General features: G+C 34.6%; 1 protein-coding gene across 2 annotated transcripts in view; it reads right to left on the bottom strand.

Annotated features, from left to right (window-relative positions):
- Positions 1 to 850: 850 nt before the first annotated feature.
- The window catches only part of AFTPH (aftiphilin), a 63,179-nt gene continuing 47,642 nt past the window's right edge, over positions 851 to 16,387 (bottom strand). The window contains exons 7-9 of one of the 2 annotated variants that reach the window (XM_012639218.1): positions 14,720 to 14,780; positions 8,944 to 9,067; positions 851 to 1,972 (exon numbers count right to left, since the gene is read on the bottom strand). In XM_012639218.1, the coding sequence (XP_012494672.1) occupies positions 1,828 to 1,972; positions 8,944 to 9,067; positions 14,720 to 14,780 (330 nt within the window). In that variant the 3' untranslated portion in view covers positions 851 to 1,827. The remainder of the gene's footprint in view (positions 1,973 to 8,943; positions 9,068 to 14,719; positions 14,781 to 16,387) is intronic. The other variant, XR_001137246.1, reaches the window with a different exon arrangement.

Here is a 16,387-nt window from a genome sequence, read left to right as displayed (position 1 = left end):
CCCCGAGGTAGGATCATTCCCATTTTTATAGATAATTCAGGCTCAGAAGTTGATTAACTTTCTCATAATAACACAGCTAATAAGCAGGCTCTGAACTTATGCTGGTACATTTAGTTGTAATGTTCTATAGAAACAGCCCTTTAAGCTGCAATTACTGAAACATGCAAAGTTCTGCTGAGGAATATTTTGAGTTATCTTCTTCCATTCAAAAGGTTCACTGGGCACTGGAAATTTGTGACTATTTTGAAGGAAAGACTCCTCTGAAAAAGACCAAAAAAAAAGGTTAGGAAAATGGCAGGGGATGGACTGGATAAGCATCTGGTCACTCCAGGCCATACGTATATTACACTCAGGCAAGCGTTGTAGTGGCCCACGTAATAACCTCTGTCAATGATGGAGGTGCAAAAGAGTTCCATGGAACAGCCCCTAGGAGAGGAGGTGGACTACTGTCAGGCTGCCTGCTTATTCCTTAGGAAGTATGTTGCGATTTTTGCTGAGGCAGTATCTAATAATATTTAAAATTACTTTTTAGAAATTTTCTGCTCACCTTCACCTAATGCTTATATTTCCTTGGAAAGAAAAAAATTTCCTACAAATCCCTATTTAACCTTGTTGATATTCTGATGAAGATACGTTATAATGAATCACGGGAATTTCTTTTATGATCTCATGTTCTACATAAAGACAGCTCAGCTACTAAAAGGTACTGATCCAATTCTTCTGGATCAGATTCTGATTCTTCCTGGTTTCAACAAAGTAGAAACCCTACCAAATGACTTCCTAATACTGAATGAAACTTCACATCCAAACTCTTTACATTTTTCCTTAGATACAAAGACACCAGGCTAAATTTCTTTTAAATTATTTTATTTTCGTGTAAGCTAAAAGGAAATTTACACACTGAAATCTCAAAAGACCTTGGGCATGCACATTAACCTTGTTAGAGGTTCTTCTACATGTCTCTCTTTTTTCCATAGGAATTTCCCCAAACATTTAAAACCCATAGTTTTCACTGTATATACAGCCTAAACCATAGCAATCTATGATTATGTCATTTTACACTGTGCAAAATCCTCAAAAAATAGTGGTACAATAAAACAAGAAAATCAGTAACAAGTAAATTTCATTGTAAGACATTCATATAATTTGGTCCTTCTCCAAATCAAACTGATTTAAAACAGACACAATCTCTTTAAACCCCTCCAATCAAGTTCTGACAATGATCCATACCCTGTAACGAAAGAGCAATTGATGAAGTACCTTGCAAAAGGTCAAACAGCAATATGCCAGATTGAAAAGATTAAAAAAAGAGCCCAAAAATGTTAACAAAAGCCAGATCTGAAACAAACCCATCACACATAAAATTTAAAAAATTAAACAAGGATGCTGGAACTTATTTATGATAGCAAAAGTAATTCAACATATGGTATGAAAAATTAAGAGGACACTCAATGCAATCTGAAAAGACTGAAGGGGATTTCACAGACAGTGGAGATTTGAGTTTTTTTTTTTTTATTTCAAAAGTTTTGTAAGAAGGACACCACCAGTGTATTTCACAAAGACATAAATGTATACACCCCAGCAACACAAAAAGAATAAATCTTCAAAAATGTTCACCCCCGATTATTTACATTTTTCTAATATAAATTTAGGACTTCAGTATGTAAATAAATATACATTACTATGTATACCTTTCTAGTGCGGCTTACCAACAAATCAGCTGAATTTGATTTTTTTTTTTTTTAATTAGAGCAGGTATGCTTTTGATGGTAGGGAAGGGATGGAGGAAAGGAAAAGCAATTGAAACTGTCCAATTCACATCAGTTATCAGTCTGCTTTTTCTTGGGAGCTTGTGGAAGGTGTTAACGTGGCTGGGAACATCAACACCTTGGCATGCATGAACGTTAAGTCAGGAAGGCTAGCGATCACCTTGACAGCTTCTTCACTCAAGTGCTCTTCTCTTTTCGGTTTCCTATTGACAAAAAGGAGGAGTGTGTTAATGTGACTTTGATGTAGACCAAATGGGAGAAAAGCCACTTTCAAGGTAGGCAGCAATTTGTGGGGACTTGAGTATTTTTTCCTCTGCTAGTTCCTGAATCTTGTTATACTTCCGTGTAGTATGCTTTCTATGCCAGATGCCAAATCTCTTACAAAGAGCAACACATGGCCTATTTATGTATGTTTATTAAAGTGAGGTGTGTAAACACAGATATTCTCAGGTACACCTGTGTAGCTCCTGTACTTCCTAGCCTTAAGGCTAGAAGCATTTACCCAGGCATAATTTTAAAATGTTACTAAGCAGAAATATAATGCCAAAGCCCTAATAATACTCCTCCCAACTGGATTTCCCCCCTTCCCCTTGTGAAACTACCAAAATTACCTCAACATAAAACAAAATATGTCTAGGGGGGAGGCTTTGTAAGTCATTTGAACCTCAGGCTTTCTTTATCCCCAACGGGGAATTCCAGGAGAGAAAGCTCAAAAACACCCGTCTCAGCCCCGTTGGGATGCAGACAGCAGGTCCAAAAGCAGCAGCACTAGGGCTGGTTGCTGGTGTTGAGGATGTACATGGGCAGGAAGGAACTTTGGAGAAGGAAATCTCTAAATTCTATGGGTCCTGTAGATGAAATGTATTTTATTACCTTGGCTCCCGATATAAGAAATAAGTAGTTTGGTGCCTAGCACAGATATGAAAAATTCCTGGTGACCCAGGTTTTCCCAGCAGGTGAGCTGTAGAAAATGCCAAATGAGCCTCAAATATGGCTCAAATTGAGCACATGACTGCAATCCAAACTGATTTCTTTTCCAGGATGTTAAATATATTGAAGAAATGGTTACAGTCATATAGATTATTAATTTTAGACCAAAGATCATTTAAAATTGTTCACTATAAAAAGCCAATTCTTTTTTATAGTAAAGAATAGTTGGTACTCTGTTAGATGTCACACAAGTTATTTCTTCCACCTAAATGTTTCCTTTGCCCTTGGGATGGGGAGCAGGAAGCCAGGAAGTAAAGCAAGAAAGGAAGGATAGATGCAGGCTTTTATATTATACCTAGACTTCTCTGTTGTTACCACTTCTGAATCCAAGCTGAAATCAGAAGATTTTATAGAATGAATTAAAAATCCAATGGACTTTTAGAACCAAAGTTCTTCAACAGGGAAACAGCTTCAGACATGTTAGCAGATCAGCCAACACTGAATTCAGTTCTAAGATTTCTTGGAAGAATGAAATAGAAATCCAAACTTTTTTCTGATTAAAACCTACATTTTTAATTGTACTTAAATGGTGGCAAAACCATTAGACGGATGTTTGATGGGAAATTGGATATCTACATCATTATGAAGTAAAACCAGATAAATGACTTTCCAGTCTTGAAGGGAAAAACTGGAACTTTATTAATGGAAAAAGTTGGCCAATCTTAGCTTCACTAACGAAGTCAACTAGATGTTACGGATCTTCTGATGCGATATTAACATCTATTATATATTTGAGCTAAAATGTTCACCCTGAATTCAGCAAGCCTTTAGATATAATTTCCAATTTACAGGAAATTAGGGAAAGGGAGAACATAGTAGATACTCTTTGAAGTAGGCAAACAAATCCAAAACATTTTAGGACATTCTACAGGACAACTAGACTGGTCTTTTTTAAAAAGCTAGTGTTATTAAACCCAGAAAACAAAAGGTTTGGTGGAGATATGCTAGGTTAAAAGGCACTTAGAAGCCTTAACAGTTACATATAATACAGACTTGGACTGAATATTGGTTTGTACAAAGCCAAGAGAAAGGACATTGTTGGAGAAATTTGAATACAGCCTGGGTAGTAGATGAAATGAACTTCTGAAACTGATTGATGGAGATCACTGACTACAAGAGGAGGCTCATTTTTGGTTTTAAAAAAAACCATACATGTATATTTGCATAGGAAAAGATTTGAAAGAATATGCACTAAGGAATTATAGTGATCTGAATGGTAAGAATGTGATACTTCCATTTAAAGTCTTGTATTTTCTAATTCTCTACAGTATACCTTACTGCTTCTGCAATGATAAAAGGTTATTTAAAACAATAACAAAACAGCACCTAAATGGACTTCCTCTGCTTTGGAGTGCAGTTTAGGTATGGGAAAAGAGAGCAAGGAAGGAGCTTTTATCCAAAAAACAGCTGAAGATTATTCTAGGGTTTTTACCAATTGCCTTATTTCAGAGGCCCTACCTAGGGGCAATATGAAGTTGTATTTTAAAATAAAAATGAGTTTACACAGTTTATAGTTTATGCATTTATCTGTACTCATTGTGCTTTGATGTGAGCTAGTCTTCTTACAATATAAGAAAGAAGTAAGCACTTGAGAATTTAAAGTAAAAAGCTGTATCATGATCTTTTCTCAAAGACAAAGGCAGTGACCTAATTTTGATCTACATTCTAACAAAGATTTTTCCTTTTTGTCAACGCAATACAATGGAGAGTCCAGAAATTAACATTTGTTTGTTAATTTTTGTTTTTGACAAGCATGCCAAGACATTTCAATGGGAGAAAGAATAGTCTTTCCAACAAACAGTGCTGGGACAGCTGGATATCCACCTGTAAAAGAATGAGTATGGACCCCTACCTCATACCATATAGAAAATTAATTCAAAATGGATCAAAACTTTAATGTAAGAGTTGAAACTATTCAACTCTTAGAAGAAAATCTAGGTATAAATCTTTGTGACCTTGAAATAGGCAATGGTTTCTTAGATATGACACCTAAATTACATGCAACAAAAGAAAAAATAGATCTATATAAATTAGATTTCATCAAAATTAAAAACTTTTGTGCTTTAAAGGATACTATCAAGAAAGTGAAAAGACGACCTGCAGAATAGGAGAAAAAATTTGCAAATTATATATTTGATAAAGGTCTAGTATCTAGAATAAAGAAATCTTTTTTTTTTTTTTTTTTGAGACAGAGTCTCACTCTCTTGCCTGGGCTAGAGTGCCGTGGCGTCAGCCTAGCTCACAGCAACCTCAAACTCCTGGGCTCAAGTGATCCTCCTGCCTCAGCCTCCTGGGTAGTTGGGACTACAGGCACGTACCGCTGTGCCCGGCTAATTTTTTCTATTTTTAGTTGTTTGGCCAATTTCTTTCTATTTTTAGTGGAGACGGGGTCTCGCTTTTGCTCAGGCTGGTCTTGAACTCACGAGCTCAAGCAATCCTCCCGCCTCGGCCTCCCATAGTGCAAGGATTACAGGTGTGAGCCTTGACGCCCGGCCTAGAATAAAGAAATCTTACAACTCAGCAATAAAAGATAAATTATCCAATTAAAAAATAGGCAAAAGATTTGAATAAACATTTCTCCAAAGAAGATATACGAATGGTCACTAAGCGCATGAAAAGATGCTCAAGATCATTAGCTATCAGGGAAATTCATTGTCATTTTGACTTGCATTTCCCTACCCACTGGGATGGCTATAACCAAAAAGACAGTAACAAGTGTTGGTAAGAATGTGGAAAAACTGGAATGCTCATACATCATTGAAGGGAATGTAAAATGGTGCCATCACTTTGGAAAAGTTTGGCAGTTCCTCAAAAAGTTAAACGTAAGAGTTACCATACAACCCAGCAATTCCACTCCCAAGAATATTGAAAATATTGTTCCACATAAAAATTTGTACACAAATGTTCATAGCAACATTAATCAAAATAGTCAAAATGACCCAAATTATCCAATGATTAATGGATAAGCAAAGTGTGTTATTTCCACAAAATGAAATATTATGCAGCCAAAAAAAGGAATTAAATACTGGTACATGCTACAACATGGATGAACTTGAAAACATAACACTAAGTGAAAGAAGCCAGACACAAAAGGCTACAGGATTGTAGGATTCCATTCATATGGAATAACCCAAATAGGCAAATCCATGGAGACAGAAAACAGATTAGTGGTTACTAGGGAAAGGAGGGGATAGGGGGTGACTACTAATGGGGTACAGGGTTTCCCTCTGCGGTGATAAAAATGTTCTGGAATTAGTGATGATGGTTGTACAATCTTGTAAATACACTAAAAACCAGTGAATTGTACACTTGAAGGGTGAATTTTATGACATAGGAATTATATCTCAATAGAAAGACCAAAAAAAAATCTATTCCTTTTGGCACTAGTTGTTTGGCCTTTAAGAAACTTCAGTTAGAGGTCTGCAGCTACTAACCAGCTGGCCGCCCACTGATTTAGATTAGGAAGTTAATTTTTCTCCATAAAGGTAAGCAAGAAGATGAAACTATTTTAAAACTAAGAACTTGCATTTCTTTAAAAAACTCAAAGTGAGAAGTCATTTTCACAACCTGTGTATTGAAAGGGAATCCTGCAAGTTCCCTTACATATTCAAAGGTACTTAGAAAACAGTACTGATTGTTGTTTGTTCCATCTCAAATTTCCTCTACCTTGACCACTGTTTCTTAACCCCTTCTTACCTTACAGTCCATCACAACGCTAGGCTATTTCACTCTATCTTTTGCATATTGTCAATAGCCAAGAACATTTTGCTGAGCTTTACTTTCTGCAGTTTACTCAAAACAAAAAGAAAAATGAAACAAAACTTTAAAACAACCAAAACATTAGAAATGCTTTCTGAAGTTGTACATGGCACCCACTTGTCTCTGCTCTGTACAGTTGAGAATCACTCATTGGAACATTTCACAGTATTTTAAAACTTTAAATACTAATTGTAAGACTCGTGGATATTTGCACTTTTTACCATTTTCAAATAACACTCATTTCCCAAAACAAAATACAAAGATGGCAACTTGTCCTCTTTTCCATTTATTTTGTTTTAAATATGATGATGGACAGATACTAGAGAGTAGCTGACTATAGCTATAACACTGGCTCCAGGATATACATTATAGTTTTAGTTCATTACCTAATAGTATAGAACAAGGGAAAAAATGAAAATAACTTCTTAAAGCAGTAGAGGTTGGAAGAGTTCCCTAGTGCACAGCATGTTTCAAGGATGAGTTAAAAAATTAGGACAGCAGGCAAATTAACAATGTGGTTTAGAGCTCCTCCTAATGGCACAAAATGAATTCTCATCATTGGGACTTTAAGCCTCTACTACAGTTCTTTGGTTAGGTCAGTGAAACTGTAGGGGAGAAAAGGTGAGGAAACAGTAGGGTTGTCCCAGAAAGGACTGTCCTAAAAATAGCAGGGGAAAGCCCAAACAATAAAAGCATCAGTTTTTTTAAAAGTCAAATGTGCATTAGCTTTTAGTTAACATATGTAGAAAAAAATAGATGACAAATATGTATGAGAAGAGTTTCAATTTATTTGGAAAGAAAAAAATAGCAAGAAAAAATCCACAATAGCTACATTTACAAGTAGGTTTATTTAACAGGCAGCTTTGGCAATGGCAGGTAGCATGCTACAATCACACGAGGCAATGAGAACAATGGACAGAATCTGTGGACCGATAAGGACGTGCACGCTACAAATCCATTCTAGGGAAAAGTTAATTATAAAATGAATAATAGATTTTCATAATTATAAATATTGATAATATCTGTTGAATGGATATAAGCACACAAAGTTTAAAAGACAATGTGATTATTCAAGCTAAAGTTTTAAGACAGATAAAAATTCATTAACAGGCTGAGTGTGGTGGCTCACGCCTATAATCTTAGCACTCTGGGAGGCAGAGGCAGGAGGATTGCTTGAGCCCTGGAATTTGAGACTAGCCTGAGCAAAACTGAAACCCCATCTTTACCAAAAAGAAAGGAGAAAAAAAAAACCCAGCTGGGGCGTTGCAGCATGCACCTGTAGTCCCAGCTACCCAGGAAGCTGAGACAGAAGGATCTCTTACAGCCCAGGAGTTGGAGGTTGCAGTGAGCTACAATGGTGCCACTGCACTCTACCCAGGGCAGCAGAGTGAGACTCTGTCTCAACAAAAACAACCAAGGCAACTGAACACCCCTCTTCACAACTCTCCACCCCTTAAAATAATTGATTTAAAATAATTAAAAAATTTATTTATAGGAGAAAAGTATTTTTTAAATTGATATTTTTCTATAGAAGAATTGATTTTAAAGATAAATCTGAAATTAACATGATTAACATGTTACTTATTGAGGAGAAAGAGCTATAATATTTCCCTCAAAGTGGGTAACTAATAGGTAATATTTCCACTTTAAAATGCTGATGAATCATGGATTTGGGACAGCAGAGTTGGCATGCCAATCAGCTAGTATTTGCTCTTGCACTAGTGACTTCCTGGTTCATAATGATTACCTTTCTGTTAGGAACTGGATGAGTCTTAAGGTTAACATGTCAAAGCAATGGATTATACCAGTGCTTAATTATGTAAATCTAAATGTTTTCCTGCCCAGGTGGCTTCCTTCTCTTTGGTTCCAACACTGGGAGATAATAACTGCTTTTCTATAAGCCATTCCTCTGAAAAGGCTCCTAGAAAGCTTGGTAAAGCAAGGCTTCATGTCCCAAATCAGAGGTCCACATCAGCGAAAATTCCCAAAGTAATGCCTATTCCCTACTCAATTGTAGCCCAGAAGCACAAAGATTAGCCTAGGTAACTCTAGGAGTATGAAACTGGGTTCCCAAAGATGATCTCAGTAATTATGAAGAGAAAGGGGGAGTATTTCTGCAATGGCTTTATGATCAGAGACCACAATATTTAATCAGAATTATTCTCTACAAAGTAGGGGGGAAAAAAAAGAAAACCACATCTGTCAGCCCTTTCCAGTCTCTTATGAAATAGCTCTGCTCTAATAAAGTTCATAATTAAACATAATCTGGCACTATTTTCTGGACTTAGGCATCTACTGGCTTTTATAAATACAAAGTGAATTTTAATACAATATATTGAAATACTGCCAGCTTATGTGCTTTTTCCCTTTGGGCTCTTATAACTTGGAATTCAAAATTACAGTGTAATTAACACTATCTGTTTACCTGGTAGATGTGCTTGTCTTCTCTACTGTGGACATGAGTCTTGCAAATGCATCAGTCACTTTGAGGCTTGAGGTGGAGATTTCCAGCTTAGAAGTTGTTAACTCATACAACTCTGGATCCACACCTTATAGTATAAAACAATAGTCAGTGATGGCAAGCTACAAAAATGGGCTACCCAATTAGCCACTATCCAAGATGCAAAAGGCAATGTTCTGTAAACATCTGAGTCTTTTTTTTTTTTTTTTTTTAGACAAGTGCAGTAGTGAGAAGGGGGGAAAGTAGTAGAACAAGGAGTTCTATCTGTAACTGACTATGAATAATCAACTGAGATAACACACTAGCTTCAGACCAGCCAACATCTGAGTCTTTTACAAGCACAATATAGCCTTAGAACCTGTAATATTGCATTTATTTTTTAATTATAAGCTCTACTTTTTGGAATTTTTATGAAACAGGAAAATACTTTTAAAATTCTACTTTGGAATAAATGTATCCTTAATTAATCTAACATTTACATAGCAGATGCTACCCAAATACTTCTAAAATTTGTATCTGCTGTAGAAAACTCCAATTTTAGATTAGTTTGTGATATAAAAGTTATCCATGTTTTATAATTAGAATGCACATGATTTGCATATAATATCCCTAATTTTTAAACTGATTAACCTCATTTTTTGAACTTTCCCTTTTCCCCCACCTCCCTGACCATTTTTTCTCCATTATTTTCTTCCACAGCAAAAGATATGGAAGCTAACAGAAAGTCTCAAATGTGGTATATGATTTGGTTAGTTTAAATACATTATGACTATCTAAGGACATGAACTATTACTCAAAGCATCAAATTATTACTAATCATAAACATATACCACGTTGTTCTTTCTTCAGGTAAGAGGTGGGGAGGGTAAAATGTTTCAGAAAAAGTAAATAAAAACACTACTATTAAACAAAGTGAAAATTCTTGTGTCCAGGGTTAATTATATTTCTATAGTCCCACATCTGAATGATCTGGTAGCCAATAGTTCAAATATCTTGTTAGAGTAATTCGAAAGGAAACTGAGTTAGAGGGTTAGATTTATTGTAAAAATCTATTAAAAATTCTCAACTGAAGTCATTAAAATATGCATATAAAACTATATTACATGGGAAATACAAACCTCAAGCTAAACTTTGAATAATAAAGATACTAAGATTTTTAAAAAGTTTCTAATCCTATACTCGTCTTGAGAAAATTACTTGAGGAAAAAAGTTCATGAGCTTTAGGGTGTAATAGCAAAGGAGTGTAAGGAAGAATGCCTTATAGCTTCTTTAATTTTTATTTATTTCTTTAAAACCCTGCAAAATCAGCAGACAGTTATATATAAATGAATATATTAACAAGTTTCCTCCTTTTAGGGTATTTCAAGGTTAATAAGAAAAATCAGAAACTGACTTCCATTACCAACTGTGCAGATGTAACCATAGATCTCAGATGTTTACAGAAATCAAACAAGCAAAAGCGGCTTCCACAGTTACGAAGTCCAACAAGGGAGGAAGGCTATAGAAAATGTATGTTGACTCTCCCAAGTTCTTAATATTTCATTAAGGTACAGTTTCAAAATATACCTAAAAAGGACTTTTCTTTGTAGTTCTGTAACAAAAATATGAGTTACAATTAAAATGTAAAAAATTGTAGATGTCTGTAAAGGGACCAAACAAGCCCAAGGTACTTCCCTCCTCCACTGTTAAAGATTAGATTCCAAGCAACCAGAACATTTAAGTTGATGTCTAATGTATAATGCAGAATAAACAACTGTATTCTGACTGGCAACAGGAAAGTGCTAGTAAAAACTTAGTTGGGTTTATAAAATTCTGACCACTTGGCTGTCGAACAGTAAAGTGGCAGATTAAAAAAACGAACAAACAAACAAACAAAAAAATCACATTCCCTAACCCCAAACTACGACTACATCAAAAAACCCCAAAACTATGGTTAAATTTTTCAAAAACAAGACAACTATTTACTATACACTAATAATTGGAGAGTAATTTTTTTAATGGAAGGTTTTTTTTTTTTTTTACAGGACCTTAATGAGGCATAGTTTAGTTACATAATTAAAGCTAGCCAACCAAGTTCTATGCCAACCTCCTAAGTCTCACACACAAAATAATTAAATAACAGCAAGCTAAGACGAAATGACTTTCCCAGAAACAAGTCAGAAAAAGTGCAAGCAAGTGGTGAAATGGAATACTAAGGAAGGTGTTGATACCTGTAGCTCATTGATGGTAAGTTTTAACAAAACCCAATAGCAATAAAAAGAAGCCAAAGCAAATATACAGTAATCAAATTTATATAGCAGCTAGAGCATATTAATGAAAATATTGAACAAAAATATTTAAAAGGTTCCAAAGTAATGAGAACTGCATTTGATCATGCTGATTTCACTTCCATTACAGCTCTAAGCTTCTGAAACCGCTTGCTCTTCTTGCAGCTGTGTACACTGAGCCTGATTATCAGGTCATTTCTGTACTTCTTTATATAGCCAGGTTATTTGTGCTCCTATGGATGGTTTTTAAATGAGTTTGAAATGTAACCAAAAATTAAATTTAAACCATATTTTTAGGCATCCAAAAGAAAAACAGTGACCTCATTTAAATTATAATACAGTTTATGACAAAACAAAGCTGAGCACAAATTTAAAATGGGAGCTCGATAATTAATTCTTGGGAATACAGTAATAAGGAAAGTGATATACATGTATTTTGGTTATCTGTCCCCCCACTCAATTAAGTATTATAAAATGTCAGACAACTAATTAGCTCACCTAGGTCATTCCATAGATCAAATGTATTTAGAAGTAATTTAAGTATTAATAAATAGTAAAATATCATTTTGAAATCAAAACCAGGCACAGATTGGCCTTTCATTTGCTTGCAAAATCTTAAGAACAATGAAAATGATAACCAGGGGCTTAGATTTGAGTAATCCAGTCATTCTATACCAAATGACCTTGGAACTTCCCTGTAGCAGAATCAGATTTCCCCAATCAGATCTCAAGAAAGGCATCCTGGGTCCCAGGCTCACCCTTAGCTGACTCTGTTAGTCTCCCCCATCCATATCCCATCATGGCTCCTAAACTGTTGGAAGTGGGTGGCAGGGTTATCTAGTAGAATAGAACAAAACCAGCAAATTCTCAGGAATCAGGCTGGTTGTGAAACTCGTCATTAATGGGGACAGAAAAGGATCCTCACTATGCATTCTGGGCATTAGCATCTATATAGCACCCCAACAGCCCTCTGGTGACCAATGGGGATGATTACCAGATCACAAGTTGGGATGACAGGGACTCATTAAAATCATATTAAATAAGATGTAAACATAAAAATGCCATTATAATTTTAATCTTTTATTCAGTTAGAAAATGACAAAGCACATTAGTCCTTTGGTCAGTGAACTGAACTTTAGCAGGACTGAACATTAATTTAACAGGCACTCCAGTAACTTAATTTCTAGCTTTTAGTATCTCACAGCAATTATTTTCTACTATTAACTTTTGTAACATTTTTTTTTCCCATGGAAAACTAACAGTATACTTTTTATTTAAGAGCTACATAAAAACAGTAATAGTTCTATGTGGGACTATATAACTAAGTGCTAGACTCCAACATTTTGGTACCTAATTATATATTTAGCAGCACTAATAAACAACTAATTGAATGCTAGAATTTGTAAAGGTTATATATTATTACAGGCACTATAATGTAACGTCATCTTTGTGTACTAAAATATTCTTATATCTCTAAACTTTGTTTTCAAATGGCTTTATAGAATATGCTTTAAAAAATAAGCATATAAAAATCACATTTTCCACTTGGGAAAAAAACCAAACCCTGCCTTTGTCTAAGGACATTAGGGATATTTTATTCCTAGAAACTACTTTCTGCTTTAAATATTATACTCTGAGAAAATTTTCCTTGAAATATATTTCACATAAATCATTTTTTGTAGTTAGATACTGGAAAATAACAACAGACAGATGAAAGAAAAATATTAAAAAGACATTATAGAGAATACAATCTACTTGTTTCCTTGTTTATAGGAAAGTCAAGTAATGTGGTCATGCTTTTAGTAAATAAACTAGAATTGTGGTTTTAACACTCCGCTGACCTGGGATTGTGGTGCTGCTGCTAGAGCTACTGTCATCCACGGGCCCAAAGAAATCAAGGTTCAGAAGAGTGGAACCTCCACTAGCTTGAAATTCAGTGACCATGTTGGTAGGCAGCCACACAGAAGGTAAGCCAAGGGAGGAGGGGTTATGTGTAAAAAGGGGTAAGACACACACTTGAACATGCAGGTTATAATTAGTAATCATTGCACATTTTAAAAATCAACATTAAAACAATGTGTACAGTATTAGTTTTTCATTACTAAGGACATCTCTAAAGTAACAATTTAATTCAATGTACATTTCCTCATGTACAATGTAAAGAATGTAACACTTAGTAAGGTTTTAGTTAGGAGTTCAGTTTCTTCAATCAAAACTGGAAGCCATACCAGAAAGACCAAAAGGAAAGTGTACCCGTTAAAGGGAAACAATACTTTAATCTCAACCCAACATTAAATCATTGTACATGCCCAAACCAATTCTTCATGTTAGTAATGTTGGTTTCTCATTAATGATTAAAAAAAAAAAAAGTTGTCAGTTTGGGGACACACACCAATACGTTAACTTAGTTTAAAATAAAATAAAATAAAATAATAAAGAATGTCATAGCTGCCCTACCCTGATGTGCAACCTCAAAGCTGTACTGTTCCCCTTTAACTCTGAAACAGTAATCAGAAATAGTATACATTTTTAAAGAAGTTGTTAATATAAAGCACGATGATTTGACTGAAGACACCAGACAACAGCAAAAGGTGCATCCAGGCTTTCCTTCAGCACTATGTTATTCAATTGGATGCTTTCCAGATATCCCAGGACCCTCACTATAAGGAAAAGCTGACAAGAGTGTTTTAGACAATAGCAAATGACAATTGCCATTTAGATGATGACAGATGTTTTAGACAATGGCTCAAACAACTTAAGCACAAGGAGTAAGAGCAATTATATCTCAGGATCCACTTAAAACTTGTGGTGTTAACATGAGAAACGAGCATTGTGTATTATTTATTTTAAAGACCCCACATTACTGGAATAAGCTATTCCCGTTTCATGATTTTCTTTTAAAGCCATAAGTTAAACCAGTTATTTCTGGAACTGCCTATTAGCATTTGGAGATTAAGTTTTAGAAAAGGATCACGAAAGTCATTCATTTTCCATTTGCATATCAGTGCTCTATAAAATATTATTAAATCTGAAAACTACTGAGTCAATAAATATGAATCTATCTGCACATTGTTTTTGGTTAAATAGTTGTGCTTTGTGCTTTGAAGCAGCCTCTAATCACAAGACTTTGCATCCAAGAAAATCCCATAAATTAAAACTTCCAGAAAAACATTGGTCCTAGCTAAAATATCATTTAAACTACCTAGATATTTGTAAAAACTAAAGAAGCTTATTTTTGACTTAAGATAAAGAAACTAAAATTTTACCTAGCTACTATTACCTATATTTGGATATTATAGTAACAGCTGGTTTCTTGAGCAATTACTATTCAGAAAGAAAGCCTGAATTTCCAAAGATAAGAATAAGAAGTTATGTTCAAACAAAAAAAGGAAATCAGCAGAGAGAAGTTTGTCTGAACTTTGTAGCTTTCTTAACTCTAGCTCTGGTGCTAGAGGCTCTACGGAGAGACGTACCATCTAAAGGGTTAGTAAGGCCACTGCTACTCCAGTCAAACTGGACGGGTGGTAGAGACTCCTAGAGTTGAAAACCAAAAAATCAAAATTAATCAGTACAGGTTGTAGCAACTTAAAGAATCCTTAGAAAAAAAAAAAAAAACTATTATAGCAAGACCAATAGGCAACAAAGTACCTAAAGACAAAACTGGGATACTTTACAATTTCAGAAGGTTATCTGCAAACATAACACAAACTGAAATTGCAAAATTTACAAATAGTACAGCTTATTGACATTAGAAAAGTTGTACCTAAGAAATGGAATTATCTTTACAGTTTCAAACAAATTTATGAACTGATTCCATGTCAAGATTTCAATCTATTCTCAAATCAAGATTTAAACAGTTGGCTTGATCACAATTAAAATACTTAAAAACTTTACTGACTTTTTTCACTGAAGTGACTAAATTTATTTTAAATCACTAGCCACTTAAAATTTCTTAACAGATAATATAACAGAGAAGGTACCATACTGCAAGTGAGGAGATCTGGGTTATTCAAGACAGAATAACCACTAAGTAACTATTAGTATAACCTTTTACAGTTTAGTTAATTTAGTTGGTCTCCTTACAAATAAAATATAAATGTTCAAAGTCCAAGGTTTCTGGTTCTTTATAATCTTTCAAATTTTGGAGGAAATATTGGGCCAATGAATGGGACCTACTTTTTTAAAAATGTTGATTGCAAATATTTTAATCAACTTCTTCGATTTAGAAATTACTTATCAGATACCAGAATTTAATTTTTGCATGTCAATCTTGTACAGGAGGGCACCATGTTAATCTTCTATTGTGCTGATTTTAGTACACATGTTGCCAAAGCAAGCGCAGGATCTACTTTGTAAAATAATATACAAAAAAGGATACTCAGAACTGATTTGACTATCCTAGATTTTTAAATTTCATAGTGCCAAACATATAAAGATAAAATAAATATAAGATGGAAGGCTTACAAAAACATTTTTAAAATGAAAATTCACACTTCATTTTAAGAATATTCTTAGGAGAAAAACTGTTGGGTTTTTTCCCTCTTGTTTTGGGGGTGGTATTGAAATAACTTGTGTTTGATGAGACTTTTAATATTGACATGCTATAGTCCTTTGTTCGGTATTGCTCACCACTATGCTTCATTGTAAGGTAGACACTATTAAAACTTATTTTTTTCTCGGTAGGTAGAGTCATTGTTCCCTATAGGAAAGGAGCATGGATTGGTTATTTTTGAAAGTCTAGTCCCATGATTTTATAACACGGTCTGGATAATTGGGATACCAATGATAGGCAAATTAATGTAAGTATTTAGTCTCTAAAAATCAGGTCCAGCGCAGAGGTTGACAGGGGAGGTATAAACTAAATAAAATGCTACTATTAGTTAGCAGGAGCCAGGGGTAAGGGATGGCTGGGAGGTGACTATTAAGGGTGTTCTTTGTAGTGATGGATGAGTTCTGTATCTTGATTGTGGTGGTTACATGAAACTACCCATGTGATAAAATGATACAGAACCATATACAAATATTATACCAATGTCATATTCCTGGTTTTTATATTGTACTACAGTATGTGAGATGTAACCATGGGGGAAACTGGTGATGGGACTTCTCTGTACTATCTCTGCAGTTTCCTCTGAATCTAT

Source organism: Propithecus coquereli, unplaced genomic scaffold, assembly GCF_000956105.1.
Source record: "Propithecus coquereli isolate 6110/MARCELLA unplaced genomic scaffold, Pcoq_1.0 Scaffold138, whole genome shotgun sequence".
Taxonomy (NCBI): domain Eukaryota; kingdom Metazoa; phylum Chordata; class Mammalia; order Primates; family Indriidae; genus Propithecus; species Propithecus coquereli.
The sequence above is the reverse complement of the archived record's forward strand: the minus strand, read 5'-3'. Positions and strand labels throughout refer to the sequence as shown.